This window comes from Sorex fumeus, unplaced genomic scaffold, assembly GCF_029834395.1.
Source record: "Sorex fumeus unplaced genomic scaffold, SorFum_2.1 ptg000072l, whole genome shotgun sequence".
Classification (NCBI taxonomy): Eukaryota; Metazoa; Chordata; class Mammalia; order Eulipotyphla; family Soricidae; genus Sorex; species Sorex fumeus.
In genome coordinates, this window is record NW_026606129.1 from 13,140,812 (window position 1) to 13,161,299 (window position 20,488).

At 59.9% G+C, this 20,488-nt stretch overlaps 1 protein-coding gene across 2 annotated transcripts; it reads right to left on the minus strand.

The window, feature by feature from the left end:
• Positions 1–5,939: 5,939 nt before the first annotated feature.
• Positions 5,940–20,269, minus strand: SEC61A1 (SEC61 translocon subunit alpha 1). 2 transcript variants are annotated; one of them, XM_056129223.1, is made up of 12 exons: positions 20,171–20,269; positions 19,998–20,065; positions 16,069–16,134; positions 15,907–15,985; positions 14,809–14,940; positions 12,555–12,664; positions 11,803–11,956; positions 10,987–11,147; positions 9,189–9,386; positions 8,868–9,059; positions 8,523–8,596; positions 5,940–7,686 (listed from the first exon to the last, which is right to left on the minus strand). In XM_056129223.1, the coding sequence occupies exons 1-12, from the start codon at positions 20,175–20,177 to the stop codon at positions 7,497–7,499; spliced, it is 1,431 nt and encodes a 476-aa protein (XP_055985198.1). In that variant the 5' UTR covers positions 20,178–20,269; the 3' UTR covers positions 5,940–7,496. The 2 variants fall into 2 exon arrangements, with proteins under 2 accessions (XP_055985198.1, XP_055985197.1); XM_056129222.1 differs by having other exon boundaries at positions 5,940–7,683; positions 8,520–8,596.
• Positions 20,270–20,488: the final 219 nt, after the last annotated feature.

Below are 20,488 nucleotides of genomic sequence, written 5' to 3' on the forward strand. Positions count from 1 at the left end.
TTCCCAGCCATGGGCACCTCCCTCCCCAAAGTGAGGGACATGCTGCTGGATAGGTAGGAGGCTTTTATTTGAATTTTCCTCCTGTTTTTGTTGTGTTCTATTTTTTCTCAGGAGGGCCTTGTGATTATTGCATTCATCTTCCCCGCGAAGTTTTTACGACCATTCCCTCTCAGGCTATGAGAAGTTTCTCCATCCATTACCAAGAGGGAAGCGGACCCCGGTTGGGAGGGAAATATTTGTTACATCTTATCAGGCTGACACGCAATCTAACAACAATTACAGCAGCCCCATTTTTTTGTACTGTTTCGGCTCCGGGGTGAAAAATTGTTGTAATATTAAAGTGAGGCCGGGTGGGGGCTGGTCAGAGGGAGTGCTGGGTCCTCGGGCGCCGGGCCCAGGCTGGGGGTGCCCCCCCAGCCAGCCAATGGGGTGGCCAAGGAGAAGGCGTGTCTGCCCATAAATCCCAGCGCCCTGTCCCTGTGCTAATAGCCCGGAAGTGCCATGAGGTGGGACGGGCTGCTGACAGACGGCTGTGCCCCCACCCTGGTGTCCTTAGCCCCGTCGTTTTCACTTGCCACGCCTCTTGGCTTGAAAAGTAATAAAAGGGTGGCACAGAGAGTAACAGCCAGCTGGGTGCTTGCCCTGCTCGTGGCTGACCTGGGTTCGGCCCCTGGCAGCCCGCAAGAGCTCCTGAGCACTGCCAGGAGTGATCCCTGAGCGCAGCCCCAAGCCCTGAGGAGCCGGAGTGACAGGACGGTGGGGAGGGTGTTTGCCTCCACACGGCTGAGGCCTGGTTCCCTCGCCAGCACCCCACGTGGCCCCCGGAGCAACACCAGGAGTAATTCTGGGTGCAGAGCCAGAGCATCGCCAGGTGTGTCCCCTCATCGCCCAAAAGATGCAACATGAGGGGTCACCCCAGGGCCTCCCTGTGTCTGAGTCAGGACTCCTGTCAGAAGAGGCACCTGCTACTGTCCCGGGCAGAGCACGGGTGGTCGGGTTGTGTTTGGCCCTCGGTGTCCATAGGCTGGTTCCTGGCCATCGTGGGTCGGGGCACTCAGAGCCCACGGGTGTTGGAGCGACTGCCCCTCAGCAGAGTTCCCAGGCAGCCCACCCCCCACCCCCCAGCAGACCTAGAGATCGTCCATGCTCCGGAGTTAGGTCAGAGGGCCGGGGGTGTGGGCATGGCCTTATCCCCAGGTCCAGCCGGGCACACAGCTGAAATGCCGGGCTCTGGGCCTGGCCGCGCTTGGCCGGTCCCCAGGCCCAGACTTCTAGGCGCTGTGCCTCCTCGGCTGGGCCACCCCCTCATCCTCCCAGGACAGCTGTCCCCGCGGGGATGGGGCCGGCGGGCGGCGGGTGGCCGCTGGTCTGTCGCGGCCGTCAGCTTGTGGCGCGCGGTGATTAATGACCCGGGCGCGCGGCTCGTGGGCCATCAGGCGACGGGCAGCGATGGATGCGGCTGTCAGGCCGGCCCGGCCCGCGCTGACCCCAGGCCCGGCCCGCGCGATCAATGGGCGGCGGCGCGGCTGGGCCCGCGCGATAAGATGCGCCGGTGGGACCCGCGGCCCCTGCGCCCACCCGCCGGCCGCGCCCGCGTCAGCGCCTGATTAATGGGCCCACGGCGGGGCGGGGGCGCGGGCGGACCCTGGGCCCGCACCTGCAGACGCGCACCCTGTGGACACTCACCCCGTTGACACGCACCCAGCGGGCCCTTGGGCCGTGCACCCCGTGGACACACCCTGCGGGCCCCTCGAACTCCACACACACCCCGCGGGCCCTTAGACCCCGCACCCTGCGGACACGCACCCCGCGGGCCCCTTGGACCCCACACACAGCCCGTGGACACGCACCCCGCAGACCCCTCCACCCCGCAGATACTCATCCCGCGGACACGCATCTGTGGGCCCCTCAGAGTCCGCACCCTACAGCGGACCCCTGCACCCCGCACACCCCGCAGTCCCTACAGCCCTACACCCCGCCCCCCCTTCCCGCACACCTGTATCCCGCTGACCCCGCACCCTGTATATGACCCCAGCACATGACCGTCAGGGCTGGGGCTCCCACCATCACATGGGACCCCAGGGGCTCAGGTCAGGCCCCAGGGGCCACAGCTAATGTCCTCTCCCCACACTGGACCCAGCCATCGCTGTCCAGCGGGGCCCATGGACCCCGGGGGTCCGCATCCCAGCGGCCCTGCGCCCCTGCTCCCTGTGCTCTCGGCGCCCACGCCCTGGACACTCCTGGCTGGTGCAAACACACAGGCTGAGGCGGAGCAGAGACCTGCCTGTGGAAAAGCCCACCATGCCCACGGTGACCTGACGACTGGGGCCCCCCAGACTGACAGGAAAGCCCCCTAGCCAGGTCCTGAGGGGTAGTCCTGGAGGCCTTCCCGGAGGAGGGAAATGGGCAGTACCCCGGAACCCTGGGGGCTGCAGCTGCGGTTGTGGGGTCTGGAGGCAAGCCTGAGGGGGTCGGGGAGAAGAGTGAGGGACCTTGGTGAGCACAGGCAGCTGCAGAGGCAGTCGGGCTCCCGGGGTCTCTGGAACTGGGCAGATGCGCTGAGGCCACGGGTCCACAGCGCCCCCGCCTGGCCATGCACACAGCAGGAAGGAATGTGCATCCCAAAGTCCTCTGCCCCGGGGGCAGGAGCAGGGGCCGGGGCCCAGGGGTTCCAGGGGTCTCCCACCTCCCCAGAAGCACAGGCTGGTGCATGCATTGCTCCGGGTACCCCGGAGCCCTTGCAGGAATCCTGTGGGGAAACCCAGGAGCCTCTCTTGGCATCGGCACCTGGTCTGTCTGCCCCGTCCACTGTCCTGGTCATGCCCCAGGAGGAAGCCAGGCAGGGCGTGTGCCCTCCCACAGACACGCCCCAGGCCCACTGCACCTTTTAATCCAATTTTCTTTCTAGTGGATGCACTCTATATATATTTTTTAAAGTTCTTTGGTTTGGGGGTTATACCCGGCGATACTCAGGGATCACTCCTGGAGATGCTCAGGGGGACCCCTTGAGAATGCTGGGGATCGAACCCAGGACAAACCCAAGAGAAACACCCTCCCTGTTATACTATTGCCCCAGCCCTATTTCATATGTGCATCTCAAAGAAGTATTGGCCCGATGCATTAGTACTCTATCCTTCAGCAAAACGCCTTGAGTGGATTTTGATACTTTTGCAACTACCTAAGTTGTTATTGATTCGGGTGCACCCAACAATGCTAAGGGGTCAGGGGCCACTCTCCAACACCTACCACCCAGGAGGAAGGTTCCACGCTGCACCCCTCTGCAATGCTGTTTGGGTCCGGAGTCCTGAGGCTGCTGGATTACAACAGTGCTGGGATGAGACTTGTAACCCCCTTTCCCCATCTAGGTCCTTTGAGCTTTTCTTTTTGCTTTCTGGGTCACACCCAGTGATGTCCAGGAGTTACTCCTGGCTCTGCACTCAGGAATTACTCCTGGCGGTGCTTGGGGATGCCGGGGATTGAACCTGGGTCAGCTGCGTGCAAGGCAAACGCCCTACCCACTGGGCTATCACTCCGGGCCCCAAGATTTTTTTTTCCCTAAAGGCTTTGAGCTGTGTGGGGTTTTTGTTTGTGTTAAGGCTAAATTTATTTACAGAGGGGCCGGGCTGTGTTTTTGTGGCTGAGTGCCTGCTTCTCATGTGTGGGCTCCTGAGTCTGATCGCCAGCTTGTTCAGAAAGCACATCCTACAATGGGATGCACTGGCCCTCAGGGTCCTGCTCCATAAGGTTTCTTTTGGAGGGCTGGGCTGGGGTGCTGGGCAGGCCACATCCTGAGATGCTCAGGGGCTATTCCAGGCTGTGCCCGGGAGTGACCGCTGATGGGGCAGTGCTGGGGACTGAAACAGGACTGGCCGTGTGCCAGGCAGATGCCTAACCTCCCGGACTCTCTCCCCAACCCCCATCTGGGAGTTATTTGGTGGGTGGGGGTGGTCTGGGGGCTACACCCAGTGATACTCTGGAACTAATTGTCGCTCTGTGATTGGGGGAGGTCACTCCTGGGTGCTTGGGGTCCTGTTCCATGAGTTTTGACAAATGAAAAACCACCTCCCCACACACCCCAGTTCCCTTTAGCCTCTCCCCTGCGACTCCCAGAGGACCCCTGTACTACTTCTTCTCACCAGAAATGAGGTCCTACTGCCCGGGAACACCAAGGAAACGAGGTCACGCTGGCTTTTTCCACTTGGAGACTGGACGCTTCCAGTCCCTGGGGATACCCGCGCGGCACCTGTCTGGGATGAGTCGTTGTATGCGGGACCACCCTCGGCTCATCCTCTTGCTGCCGATAGCGCTGGGCTGTGCCCAGCTTCCAGCTGTTAGGCAGGGGTGGAGACAAGTTTTTATTTGGCATCAGGTTTTGTTGGGGTGGCTATGTCCAGCAGTGCCCTGAGGCTACTCTGGGCTTGGTGCTTAGGAAGACCATGTGGTGCCAGATTAAAACTGAGTGGAGGGATAGTACAGCAGGGAGGCGTCTGCCTTGTGTGCAGACAACCCAGTTCAATCCCTGGCATCCCATAGGGTCCCCCGAGCACAACTGGGTGTGGCCCAAAGACCCCAAACAGAGCTGGCTTTTCACATTGCAAAGCACCCTGTCTGTCCAGCCTTCTTTTGGGTGGGGTGGAGGGAAACCCACTTCCTGGAGTGCTCAGGGGCTACTCCTGGCTCTGTGCTCAGGAAACCATATGTGGTGGCAGGGATTAAACCAGGGCCCAACAGTGCTCAGGGGACCCTCCATGATGCCATGAATTGAATTGAGGTCAGCCACCCTGTGGACTCCCCATTTTTTAGTTTTTTGGACCACCCCCCTCCCCCCACCCCGGCCGTGTGGGGCACTTACTCCTGGCTCTGCACTCAAGGATCATTTCATGAGGTGGGCTTGGGACCATAGAGGATGTCCGGGATTGAACCCGGGTTGGTAGTATGCGAGGCAAACGCCCTCCCCGCCGTGGCACCTTTCTTAAAACACAGAGGAACACACGCTGCTCAGCTGTGCCCTTGGTCCCCGCAGCATGGAGACTTCTAGATGGAGGGCGGCTCCTGGCTCTCCTCCACGGGGGACATTCCACATGCCGGGCATTAGCTCTGGCAGGCAGAGGGCAGGCCGGAGGCTGGTGGGCTCTGCAGATCCCCCTCTTGCTGGGGAATAGAGGCAGCTCTGGATCCTGTAACCCTAGGGGTGCGTGTCCTGGTACCTGGTACAGGGCTGGGGCGCGGGGCCCCTGTGAGGAGCCCCGTTCTCCTGCCTGGCTGGATCTTAATGGGCGCAGGCAGGAGGGGGTGCGCGTGGGCTGTCAGCAGGCAGAACCGGGTCATAGCCGTGTGAAAGGTGATTGCCCTGCACGGGGTCCCCCTAAGTTACCCCCTCAGAAAGCCAGGCAGAGCGGGATGGTGGGAGGGAAGTGGGTCAGGTCCCACAGCAGGCAGGAGCCTGAGCAGGAAGTGACGCGGGGCCTCGTGTCCCAGCTCTGCCGCCAGGTGGCAGTATGGCCTCTCTTGTCCTTAAGCCGGTTTCTGCAGCTGGCCAGTGGCGAGACTGGCAAGCAGTGCTGGCCCCACTGGACAGACACAGGAGAGATAGCAGAGGGGCAGGTCCTGGCCCTGCACATGGCTGACCCCAGCTCAGTCCCGGGCACTGGGCCTGGGGAGAACATGCAGCCAGCATGTGGCGATGGTGGGTGGGCTCTGCGCCCCAGGGACCCCTCAGTGCCCACTGGCTGGCCAGACCCGGGAACATCCCGCCCTACTCCGCCCACGACAATCAGCAGTTGTCCAAGACAAAGATTTTGGCATCACTGGCCCACACAGGCCAAGGCCCCAGTCCTGTCCATCTGCCCTCTGGGTGGAGGCCAGTGGCGATGTCCAGGCCTGATGTGAAGGGCCCTGCGGGACTCGAGGGAGGGTGCAAGAGAACAGACACCAAGGGCTTGGAAAAAGTCGCCTTTATTGTCACTCATTCACCTTATCTCAGTTATGCCATTTTGGCGTCCACAGTGACAGTCCCGAGTTGGGGTCAGCCCCTGACCACGGCAAGCACAAGTCCTGGAACCCGAGGGGCCCAGGTTCCACCGGGGGCTGCGGCTGTGGGCAGGCTGGGGCTCCCGGCTGGGGTCCCTGCACTGAGTCCTGGGCCGCTGGCCGGCTACCCACTGGACACGGGGGCTGGGCAGGTGGGGAGCTCGGGTCTGCTCGGGACTGGGTCTGACAAGGCCGCGTGTGACATGGTGTCGGCTGGCGGGAGCCGCTGCTGACTGGCCGTGGCTTTGGGGGCAGTGTCCAGCCCCTCGGAGGAAGGGGGGCGGGGACCCTGGCTCTGTGCTCCGGAGGCCGAGCGCCCCCTGCGTGTGGCGGTCGCCTGCCCTGCAGGTGCTGTCCCCTGAGGGGCCTCGCGGAGGCCATGGAAGAAGTGTGAAGCCCTAAGATCTAGCGACCGCTTATTGCATCAGAACCAACTCCTGACCCGTGGGTGTCAGCGGCCCGGGCTGGGCCTCTGGGCGGTGCCAGGGTTCGCCAGTGTTTGGTCCTACGCGTGAGACAAGAGTCTAGAAACATGAGTGGAAGTTGAAGGTGGTAGCGGCCCAGCAGAGAAATGGGGGTGGCCGCCATGGGGTCACCTTCCCTTCCTGGGGCCAGGTCCACTGATGACTGGGAGAGCTGGGTGGGCAGGTACCACTCCTGGACCCCCACAAAGGCTCCGGGGCACCGCTGGGGATAACCCGAGGGGGCCGAGAATTCCCAGCCTCGCTCCACGCAGGCCATGGGGAAACGGAGCAGAGGCCCTGTGTGCGCGAAGCTCCCGGGAAGCATCTCCTGATGTTTGTTTGGGACCACACCTGGACCATGCAGGAGTCACTTCCTGGTAGTGCTCAGGGGGCCCTACAGGGTCCTGGGACTGATCCCGGGTTGGCTGCATGCAAAGCAAGTGCCTTCCCCGCTACGTCACTGCTCCAAGCTAGCCCTTGTTCGGGGAAGCAGCTGCCCTTAAAATCATGGTGTCTTCCCAAAGAACAGTTATGAGCCAGACAGTCCCCGGGTGATGACCAAGACATGTGTCACTTCCAGTCCCCAGCAAACGTGGCTGCCCAGCCTCGGGCAACCCCTGCCACCGAACAGAGCCTGGGCCAGGATTTGTGCTTCTGAGCGGCGAGACCCCCTCGGTGGGAGAGCCGAGCCCGCGGTGCCGAGAAGGGGGCAGGGCGGGAACCGAAGTCACACGAACACCGGGGGAGGGCGAGTGCCACCCCCAGCCCTGGCACTGGCCCCCTCGCCTGCAGTCCTTCCGCCAGTGCCAGGGGAAAAAAAAAAGCAAAAACTGCAAACCGGAAAATCTCTAGCACTTTACAACATGGAATGAAAGACTATGAAATTCAGAAAAAAAAAAAATATTCGCCAAGTCCACAAGCCGCAGCGGTGCCCCTGGGCCAGGGCGTCCAGGCCGCGGCCACCCCGAGCTCCTGTGCGGGCGCCGGGCCCGGGGGCGGCGCTCAGAACAGAAGCGCCCCCATGCTGCCCACCTCGCTCTGCTCCTTGACGAAGATCTCGAAGTACTGGTAGATGATGGTGACGGCGAGCAGGATCCCTGTCCCCGAGCCGATGGCGCCCAGGAAGTCGGCCAGGACAGACAGGGCTCCGATGCACAGCCCACCGAAGGCCGCCGCCGTGGGGATGTACCTAGGGAGGGGCCGGGAGTCCAACATGTCACTTCTGACCCGAGGCCCTGAGTTCCTGCCACCCCTTCCCAAGGCCTGGAAGTGGGGGTGCTGCTCCGACCACAGCGGCCCGAGACAGGATTCTGAGGCTCAGAGCAGAAACAATACTTGAACCCACCTGCTTTGCAAGTATTGCTAACGTCTAGTTTTGCTTGGGTTTTTTTCTTGGGGTGGGGGTCTTGGGGTCACCCGTGGTACTCAGGGAGTTCTCCCCGCTGAGTTGGGGGTGACCTTGTAGTACCGGGGATGGAGCTGGAACCTGGCTGCCTCAAGGCACACTGCTCGGCCCCAAGTTCTCTCCTGCCCCGTCAGTCTAGCCCAGAGGCTCCCTGCTCCGCGGGCCTCCCGACATTCTGGCGACCAGGACCCCTGGGTGAACAAGATGCTCCCCAGCCGTCCAAGGGCGCGGTGTGCCCACGTCGGCAAACTCTGTTCTAGGTTTCCAGAAGGCAGGAGAAGAATGACAAGCCCCTCCCCCAGGCTGGAACCAGTGCGAGGGCAGCCGGGAGCCTCACAGCTAGGGCACGAGGGTATGGACAGTAGACAGTCTTGAGACACGATTACGCTTGTCACGCTGAACTGTCCAGCGCTGTGGCCAACACTGGGCGGGCGGGGGAGAAGCGGTGCCAGGGCTCAGCCTTGATGCAGAGGTCACCTGTGCGCCATGACTGTCACCCCCAGCTGAGCAGACCCCCCTGCAACATCCCCCCGAAGACACTGGCACCTTTCCTAGCCTGCACCTCATGAAAAGGCCTGGCGAGGCCCGTCCCAGCAGGCTGCCCTGGGGCCTGCACTCACCGGTTGAGCTCGTGGACCATGGACGTCTCCCGGTGGCCGCGCATCACCATCTGCTGCTCCTTCAGCTGCTTGGCCACCTGCGAGACGCCAGTGGGGGGAGGGGCTGAAGGGGAGGTAGGTCCCAGGGCGGGAGCGCGGGCAACGGCGTGGCCCCAGTGCCCAGACCACCTACGGCCGCACAGACCCCCCCGCCCCCCGGGCACATGGCAACTTCACTGCTACTGCAAAGGGGTCACGCACCCAAGTCTCGGGCACTCTGGCTCAGGTCCCCCAGACAACAGTGCCGAAACGAGCCACTGGGCTGCGGCTGCTGACCGTTCCCCGGGGAGGAAGAGAGCGGAGACTCACGTCTTTGGCAGAGGAGCCGGAGACCTCGATCCAGGTTTTGGAGAAGAAGGCGCAGGAGCCCAGCATGAACACGATGTAGACGACCGCGTGCACGGGGTCCTCCAGCACCGAGCCAAAGGACTCAGGGGGCGACAGGTAGTAGCAGAGGCCCCCTACTGGGTAAGCCCGCGCGGGGCCCCCGGAGGATGTGTCCTGGGGAGGGCACACAGCGCCATGTTCTTAGCAATCCCACGGGGTGGGGGGTGGGGACCAGCCAGAGGCTCCCTGGGTGGAGTGAGACCCCCCCCCCCCCCACCGTCCAGCTGGGGCAGCCGCACTTACAGACCAGGTGCCCAGCAGGCTGACCAGCAGGTTGCCGCTGAAGCGGGCCGAGAGCATCTGGGAGATGACGTAGAGGTTGGAGACCAGGGCGGACTGCAGGATGATGGGGATGTTGGAGGTGTAGAAGAGCTTGATGGGGTACGTGTTGTACTGGCCTCGGTAGCGGGCAGACTTGATGGGCAGGTCCACGCGGAAGCCCTGAGAAGCCCAAGAGCAATGCACCGGTGACGGCGAGGCCAGGCACCCGCAAAGCCGGGCCCCACCGGCCCCTGGCATGGCACGCTGGCGCCATCCCACTTTTGCTAACAACACACGCCCTCTTTTTTATTTTTAAATAACGTAAGAGTACTGCTATTTGTTCAGCCATTGATTAAGCTGATTGAATGGGGCATGAGCTCCACATTACTTTTTTATTTTATTGTATCACCATGAGAGTTCCGAAGCTTTCATGCGATTCAGCCTACAATGATGGAACACCCATCCCTCCACCAGCGCCCGTTTTCCACCACCAATGTCCCAAGTACCACCCCCCCCCCCCCCACACACACACACATCGCAGTCCTTACCCTGACTCTATGGCAGACAATTTCCCCAATACTCTCTCTTGAATTTTGGGCATTAATTTTGCTCAAATTTTTCCACCACCATTCAAGCCTCCCTGACAGGGGCAGAGGCTAGATAATGTATCTTCCATAGCTCATCTCGAATATCACGAGAGCTCGCGTGGCTACAATTGTAAATGTAAGTTTCTAGATTGTAAATGGTTGGGTTCCAGAGACAGCTCTGTATGGCACTGATCCATTTTGGGATTCAACTGTTCAACTGGGAGTCTCTGGGCCAGGGCTGTTGGTGTGCGAAGATGGCGTCTGGAGGCAAATTGTGGCACATGCCCTCTTCAGCAGCAGTGGCCCTGCTGGCCAAAGCTTCCCAGTGGCCCCTGGAAAGGCCACCACATCCCCCGAACAGCCCTGTCCAACACTTTCCATCAGAAACAGAAACATTTCCTCGGACGTTCCTTTCTCCCGCTGAAATCTTCAAGAACGGGTTTCCTATCTACTGTTTGGGCCAGTTCCCGGGGTCTTGAACAGGGCTCAGAACACAGAGGATTCAAAGTAAATTCTGAACAGCTCAGTTCTGACCCTGGTCGGCTCCAGAAGAGCCGCCTGTGCCCACCGTCTGGCCGCAGGAGCAGAGCCGCGCACGCTGGGAACGCCGAACACAGAGAATCCCTGGGGACTTTCAGCGGCTCCCCTTGCACCTTCTCTGGACGGGGGGATGTGCATCAAAGCCGTTGCCAGACCAACCACACAAAGGCAGACGTCAGATCAGGGTGCCTGTGTGAGTGACCCGGAAGGGCCTTGGGGCCAGAGCGACAGTACAGTGGACAAGGCACCTGTCAACCCCCTGGTCCGACCCCCAGTACCCCACGGGGTTCCCAAGCCCTACCAGGGTGACCCTCTGAGCACAGAGCAGGAAGTGATCCCTGAACACCACTGGGTGTGGCCCCCAACCCCAAACCAACAAAAGGTACCACATTTTGGTCACGACACAGAAGAGGCCGCACAGCGCATTTTCTCTTCTCCTGAACCAAGGACTTTCAAAGCACATCTTGACGCCTCCCAGGGTCAGCCCAGAGGATACACAGGGAAGTTCACTCTGCCTTGACCACCGGAGCAGACCCCCGGGGAAGGCGCCCCTGAAACGCGCGTTTGCCATCTCACCGCGCCAGACACCCCCCACGGACCCCAGTGCGCACTAGGACTTTGGGACCCCGGGGGGGGAACTGCACACGACGCACCTGGAAGTAGATGACCACAGCGAAGACGAAGATGGTGGCGATGAGGTTCATGAGGTTGGGCAGATTCTGGCGGTAGAAGGCCTCGCGCAGGGCCCGGACCTTGTCGGTGCGCGTGGCCAGGAGGTGGAACAGGGCGATGATGGCGCCTTCAAACTCCATTCCTGTCGGGCGGGAAGGATGGGCCCGGGTGAAGGAGCGAGGCAGCGGCGGGAGGGAAGCGAGCTGCCCTCTGACCCCAGGAGGGGCCTGGCTCTTGAATGCAGTGTGGCCCTGGGCTGGTGGCTGCTGGCCCTTCCGGGTCACCTCTGTGCAGCTTAGGGGATCCTCCAGCCAGAGACAGGGACTCACCCTGACCACCACCTCCTCCTCCTCCCTCCCGTCCCCTTCCCTGCAGGGCTGGCCCGTCAGCCGCCTCCCTGCCAGGTACCATGCGTGGGGTTTAACCCCTGCCCAGTGACACGGCCAGGGTCTGCTCTGACCCACTCTTCCCTGGCTCCAACTACAAGCACACGCGGCCTCCCTCTGCCCAGGGCCCTATTCTCAGCCTCACGAATGAGGCCACAGCGTCTCTTGAGGCCAGGGCCTCAGCATTCAGTTCACAGAATACACCGAGAGCGCACAGCCTCTGCAGAGGGACCAACACACTTGGTGCTGGAAAGCTGACTTCTGGGGCCAGAGAGACAGCGCGGGGCAGATGTTCCCCAATGGAGCAACTCTCCGTGGAACGAGGGACACGTGGAACGAGGGGCACGGCTTCTGCTCTGTGCCCGCCCGCCTGCCCACGGGTGCTGGCCCCAGAGCTGGCCGGGCCCTTACCTCGGCCGGTGTTGACGGTGGTGGGGCTAAATGCTTTCCACACGATGGTCTCACAAATATTCGTGGCAATGAAGAGGGAGATGCCGGAGCCCAGGCCATAACCTTTTTGCAGAAGTTCATCCAAGAGCAGGACAATCAACCCGGCCACAAAGAGCTGCAGAGACGGACACCCGTGCTTTGGGGACTCGTTCGGCCGCCAGCAGGGACGGTCCCTCCCTCTGGGCCGCAGCAGGGCAAGTGCGGGACTATGGCCTCTCCAAGTCTCTTTTATGCCTCTCCAGGTGTGTGGTGGTGCAGTGCATACGTGTGTGTGCATACACACTTGGTGTGCTCCTTGGGAGGGGGAGAACGGGGTCCCTTACAGTTACCTGGATGGTGGCGTGTGAGAGAAAGCTGTGTGTGCGCGCGCCTGTCCCTGCTCCTTGGCAGGGCTGGCTGGTATCCCGGCCATTACTTGGGTGGTAATCAGTGTGTGTGTGTGTGTGTGTGTGTGTGTGTGCGCGCGCGCGCGCGTGTGTGCACACATGCACATCCATGAGCTGGCTGCTGTCCCCAGCCATTACTGGGATGGTGATCAGTGTGTGTGTGTGTGTGTGTGTGTGCATATATGCCCATGCTTCTTGGCGGGGCTGGCTGGTGTCCCCAGCCATTACCGGGATGGTGATCGGTGTGCGTGCACGCGTGCGTGAGTGTGTGTGTGTGCACGTGTACCCATGCTCCTCGGCAGGGCTGGCTGTGTCCCCAGCCGTTACCTGGATGGTGATCAGCAGGCAGATCCCAGCCCCCATTTCCGAGGGGTCCCCGTACATCCCGGTCATGACGTAGACGATGGACTGGCCGATGGTGATGATCATGCCAAACACTGGAGTGGAGAGGAAGCCGGTGAGCGCTGGCCTGCGCTGGCCGGGAGCGAGGGAGAGGACGACTCCGGGCCCTGTTTCCCTGCGCTCTGGACACAACATCAGAGCTGCTGCTGAGAACACGCTGGCGGATGGCCTTCAACACATGCACGCCTCAGTTTCCCTGTCGCCTAAGTTCACGCTCCTCGCGATGGGCAAGGAAGCACTTGCTTCCTTGAAGACACAGGACAAATCTGTTTCTCATGAACTCAACGGGTGTGGCACCCCCAACAAGGACCCTTCCCAAAGAAGGGGTATACGCTCCTGAAGGCCAAACCCGGGGGCACGTGGACAGCTCATGAAACCACCCTGCAGCACCCACACTTGGCTCATGGCCAGGTCCTCATGTAACAACAGGTTTGAGCCACCTCCACACTCGCTCCCCAGGGCCGAGTCCAAACACAGTACCCCGAACTCTGCAGTCAAGCAAACTACCCTGTACCCAAATCCAGTCAACTGAAATTTGTACGGAATGTGCTTCTTAAGTGACAAGCTCAAATGCCACCATTTGGTGTCCAGTCCACTGCCTGTGCCACGAAGCTCTTGTGGCAAGCAGCAGCATTCTTCCATGTGGACCATCTTGGTCTCTGTGTCCTGCTCCTGGGTTCTCAGACACAGGGAACCAGCACCGTGTTTAGGGGCCCACAACACAGATGATGCGTGTCTATAACCACGGGCTTCCCTGCACTCTGCAGCGAGGCGGCCGTGGAAAAGAAAACTTACTTGATGTGCCAAAAGAATTTGTATTTTACCTATTTTTGTGTGTGTGTGTGTGGGGGGGCGCACACAAGTCTCACACCCACTTGCGCTCAGGGGGCCACAAGGGGGTGCTGAGGGACTGAACTGGGCCAGATGGTGCAAGGCAGGTGGCCGCTGTGCTGTTTCTCTGGCCCCTCTACCAGAATGCTCGGAAGTATTTAGGAACACTGACTCCTTCGGGCAGGAGGACACTTACAAACGCTCTCCAGACTTAGGCTGCAGCGATAGTGCGGGGGAAGGCACTGGCCTTGCACACAGCGGCCCTGGGTCTGGCCTCCCCAGCCCCCGACGGTGCCCAGAGCCCTGCCAGGAGTGAGCCCTGGGCGCAGAGCCTGGAGAAAGCCCTCAGCCCTGCTGGGGGTGTGGCCTAAGACACCCAACCGTAAAAACCTGTCAAGACCAAAGAGAGACCAGCTGCTCTGCCTTCCTCCACACCCCGCAGGGCACAGGGCACAGGGCTCTGTGTGTTTCTGAGGAGCAACACATGGATTCTCTCCAACCCCAGCTGATTTGCTTATGTTCTTTCACTTGTACATTAAAATCAGGATTTTACCAGTCATCTGAAACGACCAGTGTTTCCCACTTAATCACGTAAGATCAGTCAAGCTGGCACGGGAACAAAACACGGCTGGGAAAGAAATCAGATTCCGTTTCTTAATCAGCAATTCCAGTCCACAGTCAAGAGGGAGGTGTGGACTGAGCTGGCCTGGCCTGAGGGTCCCCGTTCCCAGTGACGCCAGGACTGCCGAGGTACGTAGGAGCAACAGTCTAACTCTCTCGGATGAAGAGCAACAGGCTAACTTGGTCCCAAGATGTCCCCCACGAATCCTTCTGAGTCCTCCCAAACCCTCGGAAGAAAGAAACTTGCCACCTGACTACGCTGGGGTTCTCACAAGGTCCACACAGCAGACCCTGTCTCAGTGGGGGGGAAACTAAGGCTGGGGGCAGGCATCCCTGTAGCCTGTGGCTTTGGACACACTTCCGGACCCCGTAGCTCAGTCCAAAGGCCCTCCATCTGGGACTCTCCCAGACATGCCGGGCTATGGAGCGCTTGTGGGGCTCACAGCCCTGGGGGATGCTCCGCTCCTGGACAGAATGAAACCACGGAGTCCCAGGCACTGCCACGCAACCCGACTCTCAGCTATGCCCCGTCCAGGCCATACTAAAAATCTCTGGGCCGGAGCGATTGGAGCAGGTGAGGCGCTTGCCTCACATGCAGTGGGCCGGTTCCATCCCCGGCACTGCACCCGCAGGAGTGATCCCTGCATGCAGAGCCAGGGATAAGTCCTGAGCACCACTGGGTGTGCCCCCCCTCCCCCCGCCACCGTCAAAACAAAACCTCACTTACACTTTTGGGCTCCGTTGAACAGGGCTCTGTCCTTGGGGGTGTCACCGACTTCAATGATTTTGGCGCCGGCCAAGAGCTGCATGATGAGGCCGGACGTGACGATGGGCGAGATGCCCAGCTCCATCAGCGTGCCTGGAGACGACGGGGAGGGGGACACAGCCAGCGTCAGCTTGGAGAAGCAGAACATCAAGAGAGAAGCACAAGGAGGGAAGCGTGCACGCGCCCTGGACGTGGGTCCCATGACTTCAGTCTGCTAGCAGCATTCAGAGGACACCCAAATAGGAACAACGGGAAAGGAATTCCATTCACCCTGCAGGTAACATCTCATTCTGTTTGGGAACGCTCAAGGCGTGGCAACAGAACTCTGCAGTAGAAGTCACTGCAAACAGATTCTTCCCGGGCTCACAGAGAGAAGACGTGTCTCTCTGTCAGTCAATACAAAGGGAGAAAATTCAAATAATTTCCCGAGTCTGGAGAGCAGGCCTGAACAACGTGGCTGAGCCTCGAGTGATCCGCTACTTCTAGTACACGCAAGTGAGTTTACGCTAGCACAGTTGGTCCCTCCAACGGATTTGGAAGCTAGTTTGAGCTGCTCTCTAATAAGGAGCAGCGGTGTGACTTTGTTTCTTCCATGCAGTTACTGGGGAGCTGACAGAGAGGGCGGAGGTTGAACATTTATACTGCTGCTTGCCCTCTCTGTCAGCTCCCCAGTAACTGCATGGAAGAGACAGTCACACTGACACTGACACACACACACACACACACACACACACACACACACACACACAACAAAACTTGCAGATAGGAAAGAGAGGCAGCTTGAAAATAAATGATGTCCTGATGAATATTATCAAAAGAGAAAGTTCCTGTGGAAACGCCATCCTTTCAGTTGTGTAAAAACATTCCGGCGTGCCCATATTTTGATATTCCCTGCAGTGTTTACCTCACTATTGTGGGCTCAATAATTCATTCAAATGCCATTCTGAATAGGACTGAAGCCTGGGTGCTGAACTACGCACAGCACTCTCTCCTCTCCATCTCCAAAGGCTGCATCAAGCCCAGGACAGACAGAGACGGGGCTGCGAGTGCCGGTCTTACCTCTGTTGGAGGCGAGAATGACACGGATCCAGTAGAAGGGGTCGGCCGAGTCGGAAGACATGATGCCGAAGAGCGGGATCTGGAGACGGGAGAGGAGGGTGTGGGCCCCGGCCTGCAGCCCCCCACCCCACCCTACCCCTGTGGGGCCAAGGCGGGGCTTACCTGGCAGCACACTAAGAAGATGAAGAGGGTGATGGCGGTCCATAGCACCTTCTCCTTAAACTGGATCTGGAAGGGAACAGAGTAGATTCAGGCTGCAAGTTCCTTCCATCAGCAAATGATGGAATGGAAATGATGGAATGAACGGAAACAGACCTGGGGGAGGCCCCCCCACCCCAGCCACCTGGAGAAGCACACCTGGAACCCCCCACACCAAACCTGGGCCCGCACCCTCTACACAGCCCCATCCACATGGCCCCGTGTCATTTAACCATGGGCCCCAACAGAATCCTTTGTATTTTATCACCAAAACCCAAAGTCTTGGAGCAGTGATCAGTCCCTGAGCTCATGGCTTCCATGTGAGTTCTCAGGGGTGCAAGATCACACCCCAGATCAAAGCCTGCTGCCAGAACTTGCCTTCTGTGCAGCTGACCCAAGTTCATTCCCGGGCACCCCATGTGGTCCCCTGAGCACAGAGCCAGGAGGAAGCCCCGAGCACCACTAGGGGTGACCCAAGCCCATCCTAAATAAGCATGTTGCCATACAAGCCTTTCCTACGGGCAGGCCACATGTCTTGGTATAAAGCCCTGGGTCCCACCACTGACCCTGCCTGGCCCCCCAGCACCCAGGGAAGAGCTTCCTCTGGCTTCCAGTACCCTGTGACATGGCTCCCAACCCAGACAGACAAAAACGTCAGCCCAAGGCAAGCACAGGAATGTTCCAGGTCCCTCCGAGAGGCCTCTGCCAAGCCCTTGTTATTCTGAAGTGAACTCATCTGGGATTCCACGGTGTATTTCCGAGGAATTAAGAGCAGCGAGGTACTAATGAGCAATAGAGGGAGAGTTTAATTATGTCTCGCTAACGGCCCAAAGGTTCCCGCAGCAAGTGTGACGCGTGATGCTACTTGGGTTTGCTGCGTAGACGATGACCCAGGATCAAGACAGCCCCGTTCCCTTCCTCGGTCCTAAGCTGCAGACGGAGATTGTCCAGGGTCTTTGTTGTGTCTGGGGGTCATACCCGAAGATGCTCAGGGATTACTCCTGGCTCTGCACTTAGGGGTGACTCCTGGCAGTGGTCAGGGGGTAGGGGTGGAACCATATGGGATGAGATCAAACTCAAATCAGCCGCGTGCTGGGGGCAAGTACTCGGACCTGCTGTACTCTCTCCCAGACCCCCCTCTTGGGGTCTTCTGCCTGAAGCTGGGGCCTCGCTAGTCCCTCTACCTAGATTGCCACAATGGCTTTCGATGGCTCAACCAATCTGGTAATGGCCATTAGGACTAAGGGCTTCAACATGGAACGACCTTGTGATGGACAGTACTAAATGAAAAAAATTGTGTGTGTCTGTTTGTGTGTGGGCGTGGGGAGAGGGGGTCACACCTGACGGTGCTCAGGGTTTATTCCTACGCTGATCACTTTGGTAGGCTCGGGGGACCATATGGGATGCCAGGGATTGAGCTGAGGTCAGCTGTATGCAAGGCAAGGGTCCTACCTGCTGTACTATTGCTCTGACACACAAAACTGTATTCTTACAGATTACCAGAGAAAACCTGACAGTATGTCTCCAAAGATTTTTTTTTTTCTTTTTGGGTCACACCCGGCGGTGCACAGGGGTTACTCCTGGCTCTTCACTCAGGAATCACCCCTGGTGGTGCTCAGGGGACCATATGGGATGCTGGGAATTGAACCTGGGTTGGCCACGTGCAGGGAAAATGCCCTACCTGCTGTGCTATTGCTCCAGCCCCTCCAGAGATTTTTAAGATGGACTGATGCCTGATCTTACATTTTCAAAACAAATTCTAATTTTAGAGAAGGCTGCACAAGAACAGAAAATATAATTGTGATTCATACACCATTTGGTTTTGCAATATACATTATGTGGACAAAATAATGTACACATTTTAATTTATAATGTTGATTTATAATGAATTTTGATTTCCAATTATAACTGAAAAAACTTCAAAATAAAAGATAAGAAAAAAGATCACTTTTGGGGAGGCTGGATAGCACAGCGGGTAGGGTGCTTACCTTGCACCCTGCCGACCCATATGGTCCCTTGAGCATCACCAGATGTGACCCTCAAACGAGCAAAATCGACTTTTTGGGCGAGACACGTGGCTCTAGAAGCAGAACGCGAGCCTTGTGGGTGTGCAGCCCAAGTCTGAGTCCGGGAACTGCACAGCCTCTGAGCACTAGAACAACAATAAAAACACATGAAACTGAAAACTTCGTGATCTGAGGGGAAGTAGATGAGGCCTTCCGTGCCCAGATGGTGACACAGGACCCAAGAGACAGTTTGACCCCACTTCAATCCCCGGCACTGCCTATGGTCTTGAGATGAGCACTGAGCCAGGAGTGGTCTCCAGGACTGCTGAGTATGGCCCAAATTACGCCTTCTCTTCCCAGCAACCAAAGAGCCGATGGTGCACCTGAAGTCACACCTCTTTAATTTTTTGGGGGGGGGGGGGCTGAATTGGGGAGAGGAGACCTGAGGGCCATACACAGTGGTGTTCAGCATTGACACCTGGTGGGGCTTGGGAGACCTTATGTGGTGGCGGGACTGAACCCAGACCGGCCACGTCCAAAACAAATGCCAAATGCCCACTGTCCTCTCTCTGGTCCCTAATTCATGTAATTCTCCCTCTTGAGAACATGCCTCTCCCCCACCTCACAACGAAGGCAGCGTCTCAGCTGACCACAAGCCCAACAAGCTTGCTTTGAGTTGCTTCTTTATAGGAAAGAGTTCACAATTTTTTTTGGGGGGGTGGGAGTCGGGGACTGGGGTGGGGAAAATAGCCACACCGGTGATACTTGGGGATTACTCCTATAATTACTCTGGGTCGGCTGCGTGCAAGGCCAGGCCCTCACGGCTGTACTATTGCCCGCCCGTAAGAGTTCACGATTCTTACAACACCCCTCATTTGGTAAACAGCCCGATCTCCCGTGGGCGGAACCAGGTTCAAGAGAAGAATCTCCAAAGCTCTGTATCCAGTCGTACCTCCTCTCTCTTTCACCACCCCCCTGAACCCAGCTTTGCCTCTTGACCCCATTTTACGGCAGGGTCCAGAGTGGGGGAGCAGCCTTTAAGCCACTCCTGTGCCCAGCACCCCCAGACCCATCTCCTCATGTGCCCAGCGCCCGACTACGCTCAATCAAATCTGGGCGACACGAGCCCCTCCCACCCGGCCAGCACAAGCCTCCAACTCCTTTGCTCCCCAGAAGTCACTTCTCCCTTCTCAACGACAACCAGCCACCACCTCTGGGGTCCACCCCCGCCCTAAGCCTAGGCTGGACCTTGCACACCACCACGGGGGCCTGTGACCGCAGTGGGGAGGATGACGCTCCTGGACCTGGAGAGAAAAGGGCCACAGTGCCACCCCCGGTTCGATCCCTGGCATCCCGCGTGCCCCCCCACCCCACCCCAAGCACTGCCAGGGGCTGACTCCTCAATCCCGAGCCAGGAGTAACCCCTGAGCACCGCCAGGCGAGGCCCAACAATGATCAAAACCAACCCCCCACTCCCCCCCCCGAAAAAAAGCCCCAACGACAACAAAAAAAATCCCCCCTCTCTCTCCAGTCCCAGCCTAAGATCTCAAGACCCCGAGAGCCCCAAGTGCCCCTGGGATGGTCGGACGTCCAGGCACAAAGCGCGGCGGGTGGACCACCCCCTGCCAAGGCCGCGGCCGCCGTGGGTGCAGGACCCCGGGGGGAAGGGGGGGCTCTCGTGCTGCCGTATGTTCTCAGGACCCCGGGGTGCTCCGCGCGCACCTCCCCGTCCCGACCGGGGCCCCCGGAGCCGGGGAGCGACGCCCCCGACCCCCGGGCGTGCGCCGCGGGGCGGGCGGGGGCGGCGCGGAGCGGGCGGGGGTCGCGGGGATCGCGGGGGGGTCGGCTCCGGCCCCGTTGTCCCGGGTCCCCCCGGGGGCCGCTCACCTTCCTCTCGGGCTTCTGGATTTCCGGCAGGATGACACAGAAGGGCTTGATCACCTCCAGGAATTTGACTTGCAAACGGGGGCAGAGGAGAGAGAAAAGGCAGAGTTAGGGCGGCGGGGGTGGGGGCGCGGGCGGCGGGGGGGGCGCGGGCGGCGGGGGGCGCGGGCACTCACTGGCCATGGCGGCGGCTGCGGGGCTGCCGAGGGGCCGCGCGCGGCTCGGGCCGAGGGACACGTCAGTGCTGCGGCCGGGGACGGGCGGGCGAGCGCGGCGACGCGGGGCGGGGCGGGGCCGGCGGCGGGGGCGGGGCGGGGCGGGCCGCCGGCCGCTTCCGCTTCCTGCCACGCGCCCGCGCCGCGCCGGCTCTCCCCGCTCTCCCGGCCCAGGCGGGGACTACAACTCCCGGCGTGCCGCGCGGGCGCCGGGCCGCGCGAGAGCGCGCGCGGGAACTTGGCGCGCTCGGCGCCGGAGATGGAAGCGGGGCGGACACG

Bases quoted from the DNA above. Each gene is read 5' to 3' on its own strand.
- SEC61A1 (XM_056129223.1), bottom strand. The intron at 11,957-12,554 runs GTAACGGCTGGG...CCGTCTCTGCAG, and splicing joins GCCTGCTGATCACCATCCAG to CTCTTTGTGGCCGGGTTGAT. The intron at 8,597-8,867 runs GTGAGTCTCCGC...GGCGTCTCGCAG, and splicing joins CCGGCTCCTCTGCCAAAGAC to GTGGCCAAGCAGCTGAAGGA.